Source organism: Schistocerca serialis, chromosome 7 (assembly GCF_023864345.2).
Source record: "Schistocerca serialis cubense isolate TAMUIC-IGC-003099 chromosome 7, iqSchSeri2.2, whole genome shotgun sequence".
Taxonomy (NCBI): Eukaryota; Metazoa; Arthropoda; class Insecta; order Orthoptera; family Acrididae; genus Schistocerca; species Schistocerca serialis.
The window spans coordinates 134937522-134962269 of record NC_064644.1 but is presented as its reverse complement, the minus strand read 5'-3'; the positions used below and the strand labels follow the sequence as shown (position 1 = coordinate 134962269).

Below are 24748 nucleotides of genomic sequence, written 5' to 3'. Positions count from 1 at the left end.
AATTTTATACTATTTGTTGTAAGAAATGTAAATTAGTTATCAGGCTGTATTTCAAATTTTACTAAGAAAACGGATTTTGTTCATATCTCATATTGTGTAGTTACACTTTGCCATATATGAGGTATACATAAAGTTGAGCTTTTGCATATTCTAAAGTGTTTTGAAGTCATAGAACTTATTTGTGTTAGTATCAAAAGTTGACACGTGGCACATGAACTCAACATTACCTTATTCATTCTGTTGTCATATGTGAAACATGGTTATTTAACAATTGCTCCTGTATGCAAGATTTTATCATATTTTTGTTGTTCTCTTAATACTATATGCAAATGCTAATTAGATATTTCAAGTGACATGCATTGATAATCTATATTTATATGAATTCTCTTTGATGCAATGAAACATTTCAGTTTGGTGGAGACAGTTTATATTACTTGCCTGTTATTATAATTATGAAACACATCATTGCCTTGTTATTGCAATAGTAAGCAAAACATTGCCATTTATAATACACACAGTATGGCAGATTACTTGCAGATACAGTGTTAAGTCAGAATTGAAGAGGTGTTTGTGCTAGGAGGAAATCGTCCTCGCTAAGATTGTTTTGTCAATATATATTTTGTCCTAACTAGAGCACAGTTGTTATTACTAAACACCATGACCTCTAATGATTATAAAATTTTGTAAATACTAACATGTCCATATTATTTGCTACTATACTAGTTTTGGCCATTCCGTGATTTGCTGAAGCTAAAGAGGAACTCACTTACTTACTTTCTTACTGCGTTGGCCACACAAACTGCAGTCGGTCTTTGGCCTCACCAATCAGCCTCCTCCAGTGTCCTCGGTCCCTGTATTCTTCTTCAGACAGCCCTAGCGTACTCATATCCTCTCTGAGCTGATCAGTCAATTGGAATTACGGGCTTTCCCAAGGTCTTTTGCCTCTTAATATCTTCCTCCACTACCTGCATGATGATCTGGCCTTCTCAACACATTACGTGTCCATACCACTACAGTCTTCTTTCTTTGATCACTGCCATGATGTCAATTGACTTGTATAGCTCCTGCAATTCACAGTTCTTTCTTTTCCTCCATTCATCTCAGTCCTTCACTGGCTCAAAAATCTGTGTGAAGATGGCACTCTCAAATGTCAGGAGTTTTCTTTCCATCTTTTGGGTGATGGTCCATGACTCTGCTCCATATAAGACTACAGGTTACATTATTGTGTTTTAGATCTCAGTCTTTGAGGAGTTTGATAGAAGCCAGGACTTTACAGCTTTCCTAGAGCAAACCTTGACCTGTTTCGTGCTTGTATTCAGGAGATAATTTCCTTGTCTATTTCATTCCTTTCATTGAGTATAGCCCCAAGATACTTAAAGTCTCTTACCCTTTTGAAGACTGTGTCCTCCACCTTCAGGGGTCTGTCATCATTTTGTCTGCTGACTATGAAGTATTTTGTCTTATCCATATTCAATTTCAGGCCTTCTCTCATTGCTTCTTCCATTAATGTTCTTCTCATCTGAACCAGGTGTTGCTCTTTCTCTGCTATTAAAACTACATTATCCGCATAGGCCAGGTTGTTGATCCTTCTTCGCAGCTGTATTCCTGTCTCTGGGCTTGCCAGGAACTTGAAAACTGATTTATATTTTTGAATTGTTTGTGACTTATGCTGAGAAAACATGATGCTAAAGACTGATTCTGCACCAATTCTCCGTATGATTAGTGAAGCAAAAGAATGTTCTCACTCTCTGAAGTTTTGCAGAATCAAAATGAGTATTGAGATACAACTCACATTGTCAAGTTGTTCAACTAACATTGTGATTGCTAAATACTGTGATGCCCAAGTACAAATAAAGTTACAACTTGTTAATTTCTATATAATCTAACTTGCATGCTTTTATGAAAGAAGTAGTAGATCATGTTGCTCAATATGCACACTTATTTGCAAACCAGACTCAGAGAGCTAACTCTTTATGAGGAATTTAGTCTTGCCCCAGATGATTTGACAATGTAGATGCTCTTGTATGTATACAAACTTACATTACCTTCTGCTTTTATTTAGCTGGAACAAAAATTTACAAATATTATGATATGATGACTAGAGGGATAGACAGAAGATTACTAGTATTTCTTGTTTTTCAATGATTTATGTACAATTTGATTGTACATATTTTAATTAATTGAATTTAATTACATTTTCTTGTTACCAAAATGCATAGTTTTTGTGATATTCATCTGCCTAAACAATTAAACAACAAAAAAAACTGAGGATGGAATAGTGACAATATTGTGAAAAGGATGATGTGTGTGCATGTGCACATATGTGTGTGTGTATATGTGTGTGTGTGTGTGTGTGTGTGTGTGTGTGTGTGTGTTGGGGGGGGGGGGGGGGAGGGCTGTTGTCTATTCTGATGAAGCCCTATTTGGCTGAATGCTTTGTTTCACATGCTTTTTGTTGTACGTATCTGCAACTCAGCATCTCCACTGTATGGTGAGTAGCAACTATCCTTTTCATAATATTGGCTATACAACTAGCTATTAGCAACTATTATTTTCTGTTATGGCATACACATCTGTGTAATATTGTTTCTTGTAAATACTAATTTTCTGTTTTCATAAACTTCAATTCATGCAGATATGTGGCATCAGAAATTTTATCATGTTTGAGTTTGACATATAAAAAGAGTAATAAGCTTACCTGTATAATTGATTGTTTAATAATCTTCTAAATCAACTTCTGATTGCATTGTGACTACACTCTTGTAATGAGGAGAATGCAGTATTTCAAAGACTACCTGATGGGTTTAGGTGTGAAGCAACTGAACAAAATGGATGAGTAGTGGGATACTAAATGGTGACACTTCTTATTCTTGAGGTTTGGACATGTTCGCAAAACTGCACAATGGAAAGTGAACCTGTGTGAGATATTTATGAAAATCTTATTATAATATGTTAAATCACATACACTGCAAAATATGAACATGAACAAATGTTCCTTGTAAAATTTCATTAATATTATTTACTGTCTGTACGTATTGTATTTGTGTTAATCTATTTATAAACACACAATACTTTTATGTTGTCGTATTTGTGAGGCCTCATTAAGAACTGTATTTTATGTTTCATAGTACATCATGTTATTGGCATGATTCTATCTGTTAGCTGATGTGTTTAGCTTCCTTTTAGTTCTACAATAAATTTTGACTCTCTTAGTGATCCACAGACTAGAGTCTGATTTATACAGGTCTTCTCTCACTGCCTTTTTAGGTGATAATTCTTCCATCTTGTAACTTTAGCTAAGGATGTATTAAATTAATATTAACTGCAGCATATACAGGACACCAGGCTACAAGCTGTAGTTGCTGAATAGTTTTCCAGGGTTTATCTACTTATAAATTTCAAACTTTTTCAAAATTAATCTGTTTTTCTGTCTCTACTGTTTTAACTTGTGACTTGGAGTTACCCATTATGGACAATGATGCCACTTAGAACATGATGATGAAGACCTTTCTTTGAAACCTCATATTATTATGCAATACACATATCTATATAATATGACTGATAAAGTAATTGTTGTCACTATTTTGTCACACACTAAACTTACACTTTGTAACAAATATCCCATTCTGCTCCATCGATGACCTGGCAGAGTCTTCTGCATAAGTGACAGAATGGGACAACATATTCTTGACTGCTTCATGTGCTTTGGAATGGCTGTATAGTGTGTACTGATAAATGTGTGAACATAATAAGTTACTTTGATCGTTTAACGAGCTTAAGTTAAACATTTTATGGTGTGTATATGTGGATTAGTAATTGTTCTTGGTGAGTAACTAAAAATACGGCGATCTGTTGAAAGAACAGGGACATATTGTGCTTTGAAACTAACTAGTGCACAATGGCCACGACCAGTTCAGAAAATTTGAATTCTATTTACGAAATAAGTGAGGAAGCGTGGAATAAACCGTGTTCCTGTAACAAAACAGCAAGAAAAGGCATGTGTTGTGTAAAGTGTAACAGGAAATTCCATTACTCGTGTGTAAATTCAACGAATAGAGTGAAAAGCTGGAAATGCAGTGATTGTTTTCGTACTGACGGTGACAATATGGACGAAATCAAAACAGACCCGTTAAAAACGTGTGTGTGCGAAAAGTTACAGAATGAACTCAGAATAGTAAGAAAGGAGCTTAAGTATTCGAAAACAATTATATGTTTGCTAATAAACGAACTACAGAAGTGAGAATCAGGCAAGATAGAAATGTGCAAAAACTACAGATTTGATGCACCCAACATAAATCACGATTCACAACACAGTGTGCATACCACAACACCGAAGGCAGTTCAAAAAGGAAATAAATCTATGGGTGCAGCAATGAAAATGCAAACCTTTGCTCCTGAGAGTCAGTCAGTGAATAGGAGACCCAAAATATTCGTTGCCTCAGATAGCCATGGCAGAGACTGTGCAAGAAACATTTTAAACTTAGCTTCAAATAAATATGATGTTGAAGGGAATGTGATACCAGGTGCCCCCACTAGTGTAATACTAAAAAAAATGCAATGACCTCCATAAGCTGACAAGTGAAGATTTTGCAGTTAACTGGGCAGGGGTTAACAATGTAGCAAAGAATGAAACCAAAACCAAGTTGGCAATTCGTTCACTACATAAAGCCTTGTCAGCATTACAAAATACAAATACAAAAGTGACTGTAGTTGGTGTACCACATAGACATGACCTACCTGAATGGTCTTGTGTAAACCAAGAAATTCAATCTGCAAACAGAAAACTAAAAAAAACAGTGAAAGGCTTCCATAACACTTGTTTTATTGATACTCCTAGTAACAAGGAGCTTTATACAGCACATGGACAACACCGTAATGCATCTGGTAAAGAACTAATTGCCACAAGGATTTATGAATCAGTGGAAACAAACAGGAAAGTGTACAAAACAGCAATAGAACTTAAATGGAAGGATACTGAAGTCTCAGATAAAGAATCAGTGAGAATTGTTATTGACACAACTCCAGCACAAATAACAACAGAATCCTTAAAAGTGAACTCTGTTTGTGGGGAGAGGACAATTACTCAAGCAATAAACTTACCCAAGAGGACAGTGCAAAAGTTTGAAGAGGCAGCAAATAAGGTGGCAGGAAAAAAGACACCATATAAGAAGAGAGACCTACTTGCAAAAAGAAGAACAGCAAATCAAGCTCAAGGGATGAGAATACCAACATGTGGAGTATGGCAGTCAACCCGAAAAAAGAAACCACAACTGAGGGACCAGGATTTTTGGTGGGATCAGCAGTGGTTTCACAGACAAAAGCAGTTAACAAAGTGAGTCATCAAGTGGATGAACAGGTATGTGACTATCATAACACACATGATCACAGTGCATCAAGATTAAAGACATTAACGGAACCTACAACTTCAAATATAAAGTCAAATTGCTCTCAGAGGAATACAGACAGAGACAAACTACTTACTTTTCTACAAGTTAACATACGATGTATTAGAAATAAAATTTTAGAATTAGAACATTTATGTAACACTGAGCATGTAGATGTTATATGTGTATCTGAGCACTGGTTAACACAAGAACAAGTAAATATGTTCATTCCCCAAGGGTATGTTGGGGGAGACATGATATGTAGAAAACAGAGAAAGAATGGTGGGGCGGGAATTTTTGTCAAAGAAGGAATAATGTTTTCCAGAATTGATGTATCTACATACTCCTCAGAGCTAGATGGGGAGTTTAGTTGCGTAAAACTAATGAATGAAAATATAGTGGTAGTTAGTCTATATAGGTTGCGAGATGGTGATGTAAATTTGTTTATTGAAAAATGTGAATTAATAATTAAAAAAATATTGAAGAGTAAAACGAGAATTGCTATATGTGGTGATTTCAACATAGAAATGGTAAACACACAGAGACCAGTTGCTAGGACATTTTTGAATATGCTAAGATCATTAGACCTCTATTGTACAAATAACTGTGCCACACGTAAGAATGCCTGTATAGACAATATTATTGTGAATTTCCATAGGGAGGATTTTACAGTTAGACTTGCAGGAAGTGGACTTGCAGATCATGAGCCACTACTCCTTACCCTCTGTAAGAGGCAGCCAATTAAAACTGAAGAATCTAAAGTAGTAGTGGTACGAAGAAAGAAGGAAGAGTACATAAATATGTTTGTTGATAGATTAGGAAGTGCAGATTGGGACTTTATATATAATTGTCAATCTGGAAAAAGGGAAGCTGAAATTAGCTTTGGCAACTTCTTTAAAAAGTACACAGATTTATGGTATTCTTGATCACCAGTAAAAAACATTAGATATCCAAATGAAATGAAAAAGAAAAGTCTGAACTGGTTCACACAAGAGCTAGTAGAAATTAGAGGAAATTTGCATATGCTCACCAGATGCATAAACAAGCCTCTGACCAAGGGGCAGAACAGAGTGTGAACATTCATAGGTCATATCTGAAATGCAAAAAATACTATAAAGCTAAACTACTTCTGGCAAAAAAGCAAGCAGTGGAGAACTGTATAGAAAGAGCTCCCAATAAATGCAAGGCAGCCTGGCAAATAATAAAACAAGAGAATACACCGAAACGCACAGAAACAGCTCTGCTTGATCCTGAAGAATTAAATGAGTACTTTTTAAACTCAGTTAAAGAAATAAGTAACAGTATCAAAGCAACAAATTCATCTGCAATGAACCTTGTTGGAACACCACTGCCTGTTAACCTGGCATTTCAATGGAGGGCTGTCACACCTGCTGATGTTATAAAAGCTGTATCCAAATTTTCAGGTTCTAAAAGTATGGACTGTTATTGGTTATCAAATAACATAATTAAAAAGACAATACACTCAATCGCCAAACTATTAGCTTATATTTTTAATAAATGTGTAGAATTTGGAGTTTTTCCGGATGCACTCAAGGTATCAAAAGTTGTCCCAGTTTTTTAAAAAGGAGACAAACATCTCCCCCAAAGCTACAGACCAGTCTCCATTGTTCCAATATTCTCAAAGGTATTTGAGGCGCTGATACACACACAAATAAGTAACTTCTTTGAAAAACACAATATCCTATGTAACAAACAGTTTGGATTTCGAAAGGGGCAGAACACAACAGGGGCCATCTTGGAAATCATTGACCAAACCTTAACAGCTTTTGAAAATAATAACATGGTATCACTGGTATTATGTGACCTAAGCAAAGCTTTCGATTGCATTCCTTTTGACATACTACTGGGGAAACTAGAGTTTTATGTGGTGAGAGGGAGCACTTTATCTGTGATAAATTCTTATTTAAGTAACCGAAAACAATTTGTTTCAGTCAGAAATTTAAATTCTTCCATCATGGAAATCTGCACAGGTGTACCACAAGGGTCTATCCTTGGACCCTTCTTCTTCATTGCCGCTATTAATGATTTACCTAAAAATATAGCTCACCCTGTTGTGTGTTATGCTGATGATACAACACTACTTACCACACATCAGAACATTTCAGATCTGAATAACCTAACAAAAGAAACACTAGATAAGGCCCTGGACTGGTTTGCAGCCAATAAGCTCCTATGCAACCCTGACAAAACACAACAACTTTTAATGGGAACATCAAATGAAGTAGGCAATAAGTCGGTAAAACTCTTAGGTATTCACATTGACTCAAAACTATATTGGGAGGAACATGTCAATCATGTATCTGAAAAAATATCTCGGGTGGCATACCTTCTCTTGAAACTAAGGGAGGTAGTGAGCTTGGAGTACCTCGGGGTGACATACTTTGGGCTATTCCAGTCGCATATTTCATATGGTCTTATTATTTGGGGCACTCCCCTCACATCAAAAACATATTGAAATTACAAAAAAAAGTCATACGTATAATTTGTAAAAGAGGTCATAGGGAGCACTGTCGTCCTCTTTTCTCCAGACTCAGAATACTTACAATTATAAATTTATACATCTATGTGTCTGTACTCTATATTAAAAATAATATTTCAGAATTTATTGCCAGAAAGGAAATACACGAACACAACACCAGGGCGAATGGTAATTTAGACATACCGTGCCACAGATTAGCGAGAACAGGAAATTCCCACAAAGTTAACCCACTCAAAATGTTCAATAAACTGCCAATTCATGTTCAGTCTATGGATACAAATTCTTTTAAAATTAAGTGGTACAGCTGGCTGTCAGATCATCCATTCTATGACATTAAATAATTCTTTGAGATGCCTGAGGAGAATATAAGCATTTAAAAGTTGTCTGTAGTTAAACATATTATTTTGTGCTGTGGTTAATCATGTGTAATTACAAAGTTTATACTATAAACAACAAAATACCTTATTATATTAGATTATAAGATAGCTTGTTGCGTTAGCTTTTAAAAGCTATCCTTTGTAATTTGGTACACTGCCATGCTTCAAATGTATTTATAATGTATTGACAGAAGTTTATTTTGTTATTCTGTATGTACTAGTACATCTTGTATGACGAAGCCAATATCATTGTAAAATGATCTATGGTGAATAAAATTCTTGAAATTCTTGAAAAATACATCAGTACCAAGCCAACTCAAGAATACTATACCAACGATGTGATTAGTAAACAGTATAGTAGACAGTTTTTAATGTTATTTGCAAATGTGTCAGGTACTAAGTTGATAATCATGTTCGGATCAAGTCATGTTAAAGTAATTTCAGATCATACTGTTAATGTAATTAGAAATTAAATGATGATGAAGACATGTGAGTATTGTACGGGCACAAACATTGGTGTTATTTAGTCCTGTAATGTTTGGACTATAAAAAACAATTGTTCAGAGAAAGGTATTTTGTATGAATATTACATATTATTGTTATCATTCTTTTAGAAGTTGTAAATTACCTACATTCTTAAAATTTATCACAAGTCATTATTAACAAATGTAATTTCATATAGTTTTGTGTTACATGTATATACACCCTACAACTGATGAAATTGATAACACAAAACCTTGGATTTCTAATATTATTAATTATCACTTGGTTGATTTCACTGATTTAAAAATTGTAATTGTAAATTTTGTAAAAGTTATGTTCCCTGTAGTGAAGCCTATACGCTGAGGTGAAAAAAATCATGGGCTAGCCATATAAACATACACAGATGGTGGTAGTATCATATACACAAGGTATAAAAGGGCAGTGCATTGGCAGATTGGTCATTTTTACTCAGATGCTTCATGTTAAAAGGTTTCGGAGGTGATAGTGGCCACATGACAGGAATTAACAGGCTTTGAATGAGGAATGGTTATTGGAGCTAGACACATGGGACATTCCACTTCATAAATCATTAGTGAATTCAGTATTACAAGATATATAGAGACAAGAGCGTGCTGAGAATAACAATTTTCAGGCAGTATCTCTCACCATGAACAAACGCAGTGATCAACGGCCTTCACTTAATGACTGATAGCAGCAGCATTTGCTTAGAGTTGTTACAACTAACAGACTAGCAACACAACATGAAACAACCACAGAAATTAAGTGGCACATATGACAAACATATTTGTTAGGATAGTGTGGTGAAATATGGTGTTAATTGGCTATGACAGGTGACAATCTATGTGAATGCCTTTGCTAACAACACAACAACACCTGTGTTGTCTCTCCTGGGCGCATGACCATATGAGTTGGACCCTAGATGACTGTAAAACTGTTGTCTGGTCAGATGAGTCTTGATCCCAGCTGGTAAGAGCTGATGATAGGGTTCAAGTGTGGCACAGACCCCACAAAGCCATGGACCCAATTTGTCAACAAGGTACTGTGAAAGCTGGTGGTGGCTCCATAACAGTTTGGGCTGTGTTTCCATGGAATGTAAAGGGATCTCTGGTTCAACTTAACTGATCATTGACTGGAATCCATTATGTTCAGCTACTTGGAGATCATTTTCAGCCATTCATGGACTTTGTGTTCCTAAACAACTATGGAATTTTTGAGGATGACAAAGTGCCATGTCAACGAGGCCACAGCTGTTTGCAACTGATTTGAAAAGCATTCTGGACAGTTTGAATGAATTATTTGGCTACCCATATTGCCCGACATGAATCCCATTGAACATTTGTGGGACATAATCAAGAGGTCAGTTCATGTACAAAATTCTGCACCAGCAACACTTCAACAATTATGGATGGCTATGAGGCAGCATGGCTCAATATTTCCACAGGGGCTTCTGCCTGTTGAGCTTCTGTACTATACTAGACAAAATGATGTCCAACACAATATTAGGAGGTATTCCATAATTTTTGTTGCCTCAGCATGTATTGTGTTCTTAAGACGTTATTTAAAGCTAGTGGTTGAAAATATGTGAGTGACAGTGCTGGAACATTATTTATGATGTAAACTATTTGCATGGCTTATTCACAATTTGAGTGTTGTAATAAATATTTAAACTTTGATGTGTGGACTACAGTTTTTAGAAATTAGTAGCTCACAAAGCAGGCCATGGAATACAGTGAATGTTAGGCATGTTTTAATGGAAAATAAATTATTTTACAGCATGAGCACCTTAATTTTGGAACACTTTGAATTTGCTGTGTGATTTTTTTCTTCTTAAATCAACTGGAGACTTACCAGCTATAACAATTCTCTTACATGATCAAGTGCTCTGTCACCCTTAGGTATATGGAATGCTATAAATGCATTATTGCAGTCCTCCTTTCTTTATCACTGAGTATGATGAAGTACATAGAACTGTGACTAACCTTAATGGATGACCTATTTTTAGACAGATGAGGTCTTTGCACATTGTTAAAAGTGATGAGACTTTGTAAGTCCTGTTCATCTTTGCTCTTGAAGTTGTTAAAGCTATCTAACAAAGATGTTTGAAAAGCACACCAACATCAGCAAATCATGCTTTCATACAGTTGCATTTCTCACCTGTTTTTCTTTCTGGAACTGTTTGCCTTGCATAGTTTGTGTATTCACTTCCCTGAACATGTGCTCTTTTAATTACCTCACTCTTGCATTCATCTTCATTCCTCACACACCTGTTTTCTTTTGTGAAGTTTTCCATTTTGCAGCTCCTCAGAGAATGTAAAAACAAAAAATCTGCTGGATGGGATGAAATTTCTCCATTTTTACTTAAAGAGTGTGAAAACAATCTAGCGTATCCTTTGGTGCATCTGATAAATAGTGTCTTAAAAGAAGGAGTGTTCCCTGACATACTAAAATTAGCCATTGTTAAACCTGTCTACAAAAAAAGGTGATAAACAACTAGTAGAAAATTACAGACCACATGCCTTAACTTCCGTTTTTGGCAAGTTAATTGAAAACATAATTCTGAAATATATGTTAGAGCATTATAATAAGCACAACATGCTATATTCTCTTTTCTCTGTGAGGTTTTGGACGGATTAAATAAAAGGTTGCGAACGCTAGGTGTTTTCTTTGATTTAACGAAGGCTTTTGACTGTGTTGACCACAAAATATTACTGCAGAAGTTGGATCATTATGGAGTAAGGGGAGCAGCTTACAATTGGTTAAGAACAGAAAGCAGAAGGTAATTCTCTGAAGTATTGAGAGTAGTAGTGATGTTCAGTCTCAATGGGGCACTGTTAAGTGGGGTGTTCCCCAAGGTTCGGTGCTGCGGCCACTGCATTCATCTGAAATAAGTGACAGTTCAACGTGAAAAGTAGTCTACTTTGCATATTTTCATACGCTTATGTCATATGGTATTATTTTTTGGGGTAATTCTTCTGATTCAAAAAGGGTATTTTTGGCTCAAAAACGGGCTGTTCGAGCTATATGTGGTGTAAGTTCAAGAACCTCTTGTCGACCCCTATTCAATAGTCTGGGAATTCTGACATTGCCCTCACAGTATATATTTTCTTTAATGTCATTTGTTGTTAGCAATATTAGCCTATTCCCAAGAGTTAGCAGCATTCACTCAGTTAATACTAGGCAGAAATCCAATCTGCATGTGGAATGCACTTCCTTGACTCTTGTGCAGAAAGGAGTGCAGTATTCTGCTGCATCCATTTTCAATAAGCTACCACAAGAACTCAAAAATCTTAGCAGTAGCCCAAACTCTTTTAAGTCCAAACTGAGGAGTTTCCTCATGGCTCACTCTTTCTATTCTGTCGAGGAGCTCCTGGAAGAGCTAAAAAATTAAGCAAATTCCAGTGTTACATTGTTGATTTTCTTTATTTAAACTTACGAATTGTTGCCTGAATACGTTTTTTTTTTTTATATTTCATTTTATCTGTTTCTACTATCGTGTTATAATTTCATGTATTGACTTGTTCCATGACCATGGAGGCTTCTCCTTAATTTGGTCCCATGGAACAATAAATAAATAAATAACATCCTGGAAGATTTTCATTGTGGCTTCAGAAGTGGTCATAGCACCACAACTGCAACACTTCAATTTATGCTGAAAGCTCTTGACAAAATTGATGAAGGCATGCAAGTAGCTGGAGTTTTCCTAGACCTATCAAAGGCTTTTGATAGGGTTGATCATAAGGTACTTCTGTCAAAACTGGCCAGGGATGGCATAAGTGGAAATTTATTGCACCTCATCACATCATATTTATAAAAACAGAAGACAGTGTACCTCAATCTCACACAGTAGTGGAGAAACATTAAAAAGCTATACATCAAGGGTCAGGAGTATTAAATTTGGTGTGCCTCAGGGATCGATAATTGGTCCCCTCCTTTTTATATGTTACGTCAGAGACTTCCCAAAGATAGTAAAAAATGATACCTTCATTACAATGTATGCAGATGACACTTCAGGCCTTTGTTGGGGAAATTATATTCTTAATCTCGGCATAGAGGTAAAAAAAATTATAGGTATTGCAAAGGAAAAGTTTGAAAATGACAATCTAAAAGTCAACTTACAAAAAACAAATATAATTCCCTTCAATGTTGGTGATTTGCAAACTTGGTTTGATTCTCAAGATAGGAATATCGCAGGGAAAATCTCCAGTGAGTGCAAATTCCTAGGTATATGCGTAGATAGCAAACTACTATCAACACAACAAATTGACAGTGCATGTGCAAGGCTATCATCTATCTTGTATGTTTTAAGAAGAATAGCACCATACATCAATACCCAAACAATGAGGATGATGTATTTTGGTTTAATACATCCATTTCTAGCATATGGTCTTGCACTCTGGGGTGGGGCTTCCAAAACTCATGTAGATCGAATATTTAAACTCCAGAAAAGAGCCTTGAGAATATTAGGCAAAAAAGATGCTAGAACATCATGTAAGGAATTGTTTATAGAATTAAAAATTCTGACTATCTATTCAATGTATATGTTTGAAACAATAGTATTAACTGTAGAAGATAAGAAATATACTTGTCGTAATGCAGAAATTCATGATCACAATACTAGACAAGTACAAAGTTACCACATGATATACAGAAAACTGAAAAAACTGCAAACAGTCCATATATTAATGAAGCAAAAAACTTCAATGCACTGCCAACTGAACTAAAGGTAATAACCGGAGAGACATTCAAAAAACATCTAGAATCGTGGCTCATTGAGGAGTACTTCTATAGCCTACTGTAAAAACTAAAATCTAAAGTATTATTATGTCAAATAATTTGGACTACATTCTTAAGTTTCTATTATAAAGTAAAATTAGATTGTATACTGTTACATTGTACTACCAACTGCTATGTAATTACGTGTTTCATGCAAATAAAATACAAAAATACAAAATTATCTCAGAAGTTTAAAATGAAACTGCTATCAAAGTGCACCTTGTAATCATACAAAATAGCCAAGGCCAAGAATGTTCTATTCCATCCAAAGGACAACCAACTCTTCGACAATGATAAATCTAAACAGATAACACAGTGTAGCCAACAGAATCAATAGTGCTGCCACATTAAGATTAGAAACAGCAGAACTCCAGGAGGTTTGTTGTTTCTAAACATAACACAAACTTACCAGATACAAGACACATACACAGGTGCATGGAAAATACATCATTTCTATACAGAACACTGTGACTACAGTTAAAGAAGGCCTGGACACAAATAACTCATTTTGCTTACAATGTGGAGTTACGGTGTTTCTAAAATGACTGATTCAGTTGGCTGAAGGGCCTAAGGTGGTTGCATTCCTTCCATGTTGTGGAGCAATGAGTAGTAACATAGGACGTGCACTGGAGAGACATGGACTGACACACCAGTGTTGAGGCCCACCCCCAAAATAAGAGATTGTTATGTCCCATTGAAGACAACATAGGTTTTTGATTTACTGGTGTGAATGGCATTTCCTGCAAATGTGGCAGCATTTACATAGGACAAACTAATCACACTGTTGCAGAGCTTAGTGCAGCATTTTTGATGTATTAAACAAAAGAAACTTGATGAGTCAGCCATGGGTAAACATTACATAGAAAATGGGCATAAAAAACAGTTTGAAAAGATGTTTGTTGGGAGGTGGGAGTGTAAGTTTCAAATGTGGTGCCCACCCATTGCATCATATGACACCACTGAGTCCTAGAATGAAACAAAGCTGCTGTGAGCTGCCCAACTTACCTTCCATGCATGTGTCACATCAGCCCGCTCTTGAATGTTCCCAGTGCTCCCTTTGCATCTATACATGCATAACATAGTGCCAGCCCAGCCATGAGTGATCTTAACTCTTAATAACAACAGCAGATACAGCTATCAAAATCCCATGTATTTTATTCAAAGTGATGCAGCTTGTACACAGAGAAGAGTTGGTTGAAATATGTCACTGTGAAAGTCTCCAAGGGATTTAAAGGTAATATTAGTTTATCAGATCCATCATTTGAATACATATTTTCTACAAAAATGTACACTGAGTAACAACACTTTTCTTCACAGTTCCACTGCAAGCTTCAAACATTCTATAGTGCAAAATTAATTTGTCACACAGAGAAATAAAGCAAGCAGTGAAAATGGATCACAGTTGTTAGATTACCAGCTACAAGCATCATCTGCAACTGGCCAGTAGCTAATGCACATAACATCTGAACAATTTGTCAATAGTAGATGTCATTTTGATCCAAGTATACAGTATACAAGTCCAAATGGTTGTAAACTGTATGTAGTAGACCCACAGAGAGGCTGTATAATCCTACATGGCTGAGCAACCAATGTATTGTTTCTCTCGGGTGCCAGATGTGTGGAGTCATTGAGATCCTCTATGGCATTGAGTATATGCCTCTGGAATCTGTTGTTTCCACATCTGGATGACAGTCCTGAGCAATGCAGCAAGCAACATTGTGGAACAATAAACCACAATCTACATAGGCCATGACCTTTCCATTGTCAAATTCCAACACGTGTTTGTATATACACCTCTTGTCTGAAGCTTAACATGATCTTCTCACAAACAAACAACATTGGAAGAAAATTCCTGAATGAGAAATGTGAAGCATGATCATATCTTATGTATAAAATGTAAACTTTATGGAGCTGCGCTGATATGCTAATCATTTTCAAATACTAACATATAGTACACTTTGATGTTCATTGCATGCCACCTTCAAGATGCAGTAATTTCAATTATCTGTAGTGTTTTTGTTTGCTTGCAGGTAATATCTGTGCTCTATGCACATGTTGAAAATCTCATGCCACATAGCAGCAACATATTTTCTGAAGCACCAAAACAAAATAGTGCAGTTCATTGATGGAGCAGAGATGTATGGGATGATTCATTTTCGTCAACAATGGAATTCTCGCAGCTGAAAATGAATTACCACATGTTACTTCATATCACCAATCACCAGCACCATTTGGCTGTGCTTTGTCTAGTCGCATGCTGCAACAATATGTCACAGGGATTTTGATGTGTACCTGCCAACAAACAAAGAATTAATTACATAACTTCATTTTTTGAGGTGATAATTAAGTTTTATGACTATCCTTTTTAACTCCCATACATCAAATATCACTAATTCATGCATTAATTTGACAAAAACTATTAAACCTTACTAGGTGCTTTTCGTTTTGGTGTATCTGTAAAATGTGAGTTGCATTGTATGCATATAGTGGGGAGCAAATCTCATATTAAAAATTACATCACAGGTTCTTGTATTTATCAGCTGAAGAATCAGAAACTTTTCTTTTCATACATATGCTCATTATGACAAGATCCAGTCAACCATAACTCTGCAAATGATGTTCAAAACCACAAAGCCACTGTACTGCATATATTACATATTTCCAAAAATTAGTACATTTTACTTCTTTCTTATATCAGTTAGAATTAATGTTGTTGTACATAAACCATGGACCTTGGACCTTATTGTTGGTGGGGAGGCTTGCGTGCCTCAGTGATACAGATAGCCATACCATAGGTGCAACCACAACGGAGGGGTATCTGTTGTGAGGCCAGACAAACATTTGGTTCCTGAAGAGGGGCAGCAGCCGTTTCAGTAGTTGCAGGGGCAACAGTCTGGATGATTGACTGACCTGGCCTTGTAACACTAACCAAAATGGATTTTCTGTACTGGTACTGTCAACAGCTGAAAGCAAGGGGAAACTACAGCCATAATTTTTCCTGATGGCATGCAGCTTTACTGTATGGTTAAATGATGATGGCGTCCTCTTGGGTAAAATATACTGGAGGTAAAATAGTCCCCCATTCAGATCTCCAGGCGAGGACTACTCAGGAGGACCGTCGCTATCAGGAGAAAGAAAACTGGCGTTCTACGGATCTGAGCATGGAATGTCAGATCCCTTAATTGGGCTGGTGGGTTAGAATATTTAAAAAGAGAGATGGGCAGGTTAAAGTTAGATATAGTGGGAATTAGTGAAGTTCGCTGGCAGGAGGAACAAGACTTTCGGTCCAGTGAATACAGGGTTATAAAAACAAAATCAAATAGGGGTAATTCAGGAGTAGGTTTAACAATGAATAAAAAAATAGGAGTGTATAGTGAATGGATTATTGTGTCCAAGATAGACACGAAGCCCATGCTTACCACAGTACTACAAGTTTATATGCCAACTAGCTCCGCAGATGATAAAGAGATTGATGAAATGTATGATGAGATAAAAGGAAGTATTCAGATAGTGAAGGGAGATGAAAATTTAATAGTCACGTGTGACTGGAATTCGATAGTAGGAAAAGGAAGAGAAGGAAATGTAGTAGGTGAATATGGAATGGGGGTAAGAAATGAAAGAGGAAGCCAACTGGTAGAATTTTGCACAGAGCATAACTTTATCATAGCTAGCACTTGGTTCAAGAATCATGAAAGAAGGTTGTATACATGGAAGAGGCCTGGAGATACTGGAAGGTTTCAGATAGATTATATAATGGTAAGACAGAGATTTAGGAACCAGGTTTTAAATTTTAAGACATTTCCAGGGGCAGATGTGGACTCTGACCACAATCTATTGGTTATGAACTGTAGATTAAAACTGAAGAAACTGCAAAAAAGGTGGGAATTTAAGAATATTGAACCTGGATAACTGACAGAACCAGAGGTTGTAGAGAGTTTCAGGGAGAGCATAAGGGAACAATTGACAGGAATGGGGGAAAGAAATACAGTAGAAGAAGAATGGGTAGCTCTGAGGGATTAAGTAGTGAAGGTGGCAGAGGATCAAGTAGGTAAAAAGACAAGGGCTAGTAGAAATCCTTGGATAACAGAAGATATATTGAATGTAATTGATGAAAGGAGAAAATATAAAAACACAGTAGATGAAGCAGGCAAAAAGGGATACAAACATCTCAAAAATGAAATCGACAGGAAGTGCAAAATGGCCAAGCGATGATGTAGAGGCATATCTCACTAGGGGTAAGATAGATACTGCCTACAGGAAAATTAAAGAGGCCTTTGGAGAAAAGAGAACCACTTGTATGAATATCAAGAGCTCAAATGGAAACCCAGTTCTAAGCAAAGAAGGTAAACCAGAAAGGTGGAAGGAGTATATAGAGGGTCTATACAAGGGTGATGTACATGAGGACAATATTACGGAAATGGAAGAGGATGTAGATGAAGATGAAGTTGCAGATATGATACTGTGAGAATAGCTTGACAGAGCACTGAAAGACCTAAGTTGAAACAAAGCCCCAGGACTAGACAACATTTCATTACAACTAATGACAGCCTTGGGAGACCCAGCCCTGGCAAAACACTACAATCTGGTGAGCAAGATGTATGAGATGGGTGAAATACACACAGACTTCATGAAGAATATAGTAATTCCAATCCCAAAAAAAACAGGTGTTGACAGATGTGAAAATTACCAAACTATCAGTTTAATAAGTTATGGCTGCGATATACCAAAGCAAATTCTGTACACATGAATAGAAAAACTGTTAGAAGCCAACCTCGGGGAAGATCAGTTTCAATTCCATAGAAATGTTGGAACACGTGAGGCAATACTGACCCTATGACTTATCTTAGAAGATAGATTAAGGAAAGGCAAACCCACATTTCTAGCATTTGTAGACTTAGAGAAAGCTTTAGACAATGTTGACTGGAATACTCTCTTTCAAATTCTGAAGTTGGCAGGGATAAAATACAGGGAGCAAAAGGCTACTTACAATTTGTACAGAAATAAGATGGCAGTTACAAGAGTCAAGGGGCATGAAAGGGAAGCAGTGGTTGGGAAGGGAGTGAGACAGGGTTGTAGCCTATCCCTGATGTTATTCAATCTGTATATTGAGCAAGCAGTAAAGGAAACAAATGAAAAATTTGGAGTAGGAATTAAAATCCATGGAAGAAGAAATAAAAACTTTGAGGTTCCCTGATGACATTGTAATTCTGTCAGAGACAGCAAAGGACCTGGAAGAGCAGTTGTACCAAATGGACAGTGTCTGAAAGGGGGATATAAGATGAACATCAACAAAAGCAAGATGAGGATAAAGGAATGTAGTCAAATTAAGTCGGGTGTTGCTGAGGGAATTAGATAAGGAAATAAGACACTTAAAGTACTAGATAAGTTTTGCTATTTGGGGAGCAAAATAACTGATGATGGTCGAAGTAGAGAGGATAAGAAATGTAGACTGGCAATGGCAAGGAATGCATTTCTGAAGAAGAGAAATTTGTTAACATCGAGTATAGATTTAAATGTCAGGAAGTCGTTTCTGAAAGTATTTGTATGGAGTGTAGCCATGTATAGAAATGAAACATGGATGATAAATAGTTTGGACAAGAAGAGAATAGAAGCTTTCAAAATGTGGTGCTACAGAAGAATGCTGAAGATTAGATGGATAGATCACATAACTAATGAGGAAATACTGAATAGAACTGGTGAGAAGAGAAATTTGTGGCACAACTTGACTAGAAGAAGGGATTGGTTGATAGGACATGTTCTGAAGCATCAAGGGATCACCAATTTAGTATTGGAAGGCAGTATGGAGGGTAAAAATTGTAGAGGGAGACCAAGAGATGAATACACTAAGCAGACTCAGAAGGATGTAGATTGCAGTAGGTACTGGGAGATGAAGAAGCTTGCACAGAATAGAGTAGCATGGAGAGCTGCATCAAACTAGTCTCTCGACTGAAGACCATGACACAACATACAGAACAACCAATTTTACAAAAGTTTTCATTTGACTAATTATTTAACTTTTCCACCTATATATAATAACATTTCAATCTTGTATGAAATTTTATTTTTCTTATATAAAAACATTACATTCTATATTATCTCTCTTTCTTTTGGTGTTCCAAATTTTCCACTTTGAAAAGGTTCCAAAACACATTACATTTTCGTTGCATTTTTTTTTTTTTTATTGTAGTCGGTCTTGTAAGATTTTAGTTTTCGTGCCATAGACTCTATTTCATGCTGTAATTGAAAATTTATGTAACCTAAACAATCATCTGGCAACGGCCTTGCCGCAGTGGATGCACCGGTACCCGTGAGATCACTGAAGTTTAGCACTGTCGGGCGTGGTCGGCACTTGGATGGATGACCATCCAGGCCGCCATGAGCTGTTGACATTTTTCGGGGTGCACTAAGTTTTGTGATGCCAATTGAGGAGCTACTTGACCAAATAGTAGCGGCTTCAGTCAAGAATGCCATCATAATGACCAGGAGAGCGGTGTGCTGACACCACGCCCCTCCTATCCACATCCTCCACTGAGGATGACACAGCAGTCGGATGGTCTCGGTAGGCCACTCGTGGCCTGAAGATGGAGTGCTAAACAATCATTTACACAGCATCTGCTTAATTTCTGCATTAAATTATTAACTAGCACATTTATGAAAAATAATTTTAAAAGGAAGTATGACCCCCTGATTTACATCCAAAAATATTATCTCGCAATGTAACAGCTCATTAAAATACCAAATTTCCAAAATTAAAAACCCCTGATCTCATACAGTAATACTTTACTAGTCCAAGGTATCAATATTTGAAATCTCTCTAGTTGTATCAGTTACATTTCAACACACAAAAGGATTTGAAAATAAATCTAAGTTACTAGTACATACATATTGCACATTAGGTTCAGGAACACTTCTATGCCATAAAATGATGTGACAACAGAAAATGTTTAAAGCTATCACTATCCTGTGAAGAGAAGACATTAAACAACCTGCAGCCATGAACTGGGTCTCCTTCTGCACAATATACAGTTTGTAATACCAACGCTGGAATCATCTTTTCCTTTAGTGTCACTATTAGGTTTACAGGGGGGCTTTTTTCTTATTAAGTGTCATGGACGATAGATATCATGCGTAATTGTGAAGATTTTGAATTCACCAAAAGTTTTCTCCATGTATGAAAGGGATTATAAATTGCAGATTAACAAGTTTCTATGAGGGTAATCAATGTGTCAATTGCAGAACAACCTTTTGAAAATATGCAGAATGTGGCTTGACCAGTGAAGTTTCATTTTTATATCTAAACATTGGTATTTCGTTGTACCATCTTGCTATCAGTGCATCATCCAGTTTTACTACATTATTTATATTATTAAAAGTTGTGTGAAGCTATATAAAACCTGTTTGACTAACATTAACAGAAAGGCCATTTTACGACTAACATTAACAGAAAGACCATTTTACAACATCTATTAAAACAGTATTTACTGAGATCGAAAGTTTGTATTTTCTGTTCTTAATAACTATGCCATGCCATCAGCAAAGATGGTAAACTATAACACTCTGCACAAATAGGTATGTCATTAGCACAAACAATAAAAAGTATTGGACCCAGAACCTGATACTGAGGCAAAACACAATTCATGGTATAAATTATGATGATGATTAAATGTCTTTTGCTCTATCCAACACCTTCCTGCTTTTTGTTAGAAAGACCTGAATTGATCCACTTCATGTAACACTAATTTTACCCACACACACATCAAAAAAAGCTTTGTATCATCTCAATTCCAAGAGTTCCGAAACGTGTACAGAAAATTGGAATAGAGATCAACACAAACATCATTTCTCCCTATTTATTGCTCATGAGAAACCACACGTAGCATGTTGTACCACCATACAGCGAGACCTTCAGAGGTTGTGGTCCAGACTGCTGTACACACTGGTACCTCTAATACCCAGTACAACATTCTCTTGCATTGATGCATACCTGTATTTGTCATGGCATACTATCCACAAGTTCATCAAGGCACTGTTGGTCCAGATTGTCCCACTCCTCAACGGCGATTTGGCGTAGATCCCTCAGGTTGGTTGGTGGATCACATCATCCATAAGCAGCTCTTTTCTACCTACCCCAGGCATTTTCAATAGGAACTTTTTTTATATGTACACTTAGCTTTTGTTAAAAGCATTTTAAATCTAAAAAAGCCTCAGCAGAACATATTTAACATCTTCTGCCAACAATCCTTTTTGAAACCCAAACTGGCTTCTGACGATGATGTTATGGCCTCCACAAAGTTTATAATTCTGTCATACATAATTTTCTTCAAAGCCTTAGAAAAATTTGTGAGATTTATGGCTGGTAAAAAATTAATAGCACCTGGATTATCTTGTTTGTTAGACAGTGTTGTACAACTACTTACTTGAGATGTTTAGAAGTTACTCACATCAAAAGTATGGCAAAAGATTTCAGTGACATGGCTGCACCAGTATAGCAACAATTTACTGAATATGTTTCCAAGTGAAGCTTTTTGTTATGTTACTGTTATAAAATATTCTTTACATAGGGCTATAAAAGCTACTGTGTTTGAATCAATAAACTCAAATATTCCTAATTACTTATTTTGATTTTTTCTCTACACACTGCAGCTTTTTTTTTTTTCTTTCTTTAAAAAGCTGCATTTAGTTTTCATTTCATTTCACAGTCCAACAGTTCTTGCCTTCATGAACATGTTTTTCAGCATTTTTGAGGCCTCATTAAGAACTATATTATACATTACATAGTATCTCATGTTGCTGGCATGATTCTATCTGCTGGCTTACATGTTTAGCTTCCTTTTAGTTTTACAAGAAATTTTGATTCTCTTAGTGATACACAGACTAGAGTCAGATTTATCCAGGTCTTTTCTCCCTGCCTTTTTAGGTAATAATTCTTCCATCTTGTAACTTTAGTTAAGAATGTATTAAATTGATATTAACTGCAGCATATACAGGGTTGCATTGTTTTAGGGAAGGAGACCAGACGGCGAGGTCATCGGTCTCATCAGATTAGGGAAGGATGGGGAAGGAAGTCAGCCTTGCCCTTTCAAAGGAACCATCCCGGCATTTGCCTGGAGTGATTTAGGGAAATCACGGAAAACGTAAATCAGGATGGCCAGACCGTCATCCTCCAGAATGCAAATCCAGTGTGCTAGCCACTGTGCCACCTCGCTCAGTCACCATATACAGGAGACCAGTCTACAAACTGTAGTTGCTGAATAGTTTTCCAGGGTTTATCTATTTATAAACCTCAAAATATTCCAAAATTAATCTATTTTTCTGTCTCTACTGTTTTGATTTATGACCTGGAGCTACCCATTATTGACAGAGAGTCCATTTAGAACTCTTTTGCCAGTTCATTCCTTGTATCTAACCACTGTATAAGAAGGGAGATAAGACAGATGCTGATAACTATTGGCCAATATCACTACTGACAAAATTGTCAAAGATTTTAGAGAACCTAATGCATGCCATGATAGTTAAGCATCTCAGGGATCAAAATATCCTCAGTGAAAGTCAGTTTGCATTTTCTGGCAAAGTCACCTGTGTACAGAATATTGTAGATTCACCATTTTTGCTCATGACACTACACTACTTATTGATAATTCAGTAGATAAACTTGAGGAAACAGCAAATAAGTGAATCAGTGAACTGGTATAACATTAATGGCCCTTCGTTAAATCACACTAAAACAAACTACATTCAGTTCCACACAACATTCAAAGATGAGGAATAGTAGTAAAAATAGGTGAGTAGGTGATAACCAGGGTGGATACCTCAAAATACCCAGGCTTGCATATTGACAGCAAACTGAATTGGTTAAACAACAACCTGGATCTGTGCAAAAGATTGAGTTCAGCAACTTACGCATTACGCATTGTTTATCCTTATAGAAGTATGGAAACTGTGAAGTCAACCTATTATGGTTATTTTCATGCCATTATGGCATATGGAATTACATTTTTGGGTTATCAGTCACTGGTTAAAAAAGTACTGTGTGCACAAAAATGAGCCATAAGGATCACGTGTGGAGTCCATCCTAGAGCCACATGCAGGAATCTTTTTAAGAAACTTGGAATCCTTACATCCACTGGGCAATATATATTCTTTTTGATGTGCTTCATAAGGGGGAAAAAAATCCGTGTTTAAACTGAATGATGAGTATCATAGTCACGAGACAAGAAGAAATATGATATCTGCTATGAACAGGCAAATCTAAGTATGGTGCAGAAAGGTTCACTGGCTGTAAGATTTTTAACGCTGCCCCCCCCCCCCCCCTTTCAAGAATTAAGTGTTTGGTAGAAGATGAGCTCTTGTTTAAAAAAGATTAAGGCAGTTTCTATTACAATGATCATTTTAAACAATAGAAGAGTTACTGAACTACAATGTTTAGCATTTCTTTTATTGTTAAATGCAAATATGTGCCCAAATCTACATTCATAATTCTGGCTATTCTTTATTGTAAACACATATTTTGCAATATTTATTGTCTGTAACACTTATTATTTTGTAATATTTATTTATCTCTCGAAACTGCTTTTCTGTAGTAGAAACTAAGTTACTGTTTAATATGAAATCATTTTGTTTTGTTTTTATGTGCTACCATAGATCTCTGAAGTTCCATAGCCTGTGATACTGTCACAGCATGGATCAACAGAACAAGAGATAAATAAATAAATAAAATTATCTACAAATATATAATCTAATGGAAGCACTGGATTTGGCTGTTATACTTGTCACTTTATGATTGTAATGAAATTTCCATCACTATTTCAGGGATATATCATGTGTGTAATGGACTATGATTTTGACATTTTGGACAATGCCTTCTTGATCCATGAACCTGGGATAAAGACTAAGGAGATGAACCACAGCAGACTCGTTGTTATAAGAAAATCAAATGCTCTTAAGAGAGATGTAGCTATATCTGAATTCAAAGTTTTATTTGGAGAAAAGTATGGTTGTGTTCTGTAACATTTGAGTTCAAAAGACTGAGACAGGTAATTCATAGTGATGACAAAGACTGACATTGAATGTTAAGTAGCAGAAACTATCCTAGCTTTGATATATTTTTTGTTGCTGCTGAAAAAAAATTCTCATTAAAAACTCAGTACTGAAGTGATAAATAAATCAGACAGCATGTTACATAATGCAAAAATGGTCTCCAATGTTATTCT

General features: G+C 36.2%; 1 protein-coding gene across 1 annotated transcript in view; it reads left to right on the top strand.

Moving 5' to 3' along the window:
• The window catches only part of LOC126412928 (beta-1,4-glucuronyltransferase 1-like), a 102747-nt gene extending 78202 nt beyond the window's left edge, over positions 1-24545 (top strand). Inside the window, exon 3 of the mRNA XM_050082817.1 lies at positions 24348-24545. Within this exon, the coding sequence (XP_049938774.1) occupies positions 24348-24545 (198 nt within the window). The remainder of the gene's footprint in view (positions 1-24347) is intronic.
• The last annotated feature ends 203 nt before the right edge of the window (positions 24546-24748 follow it).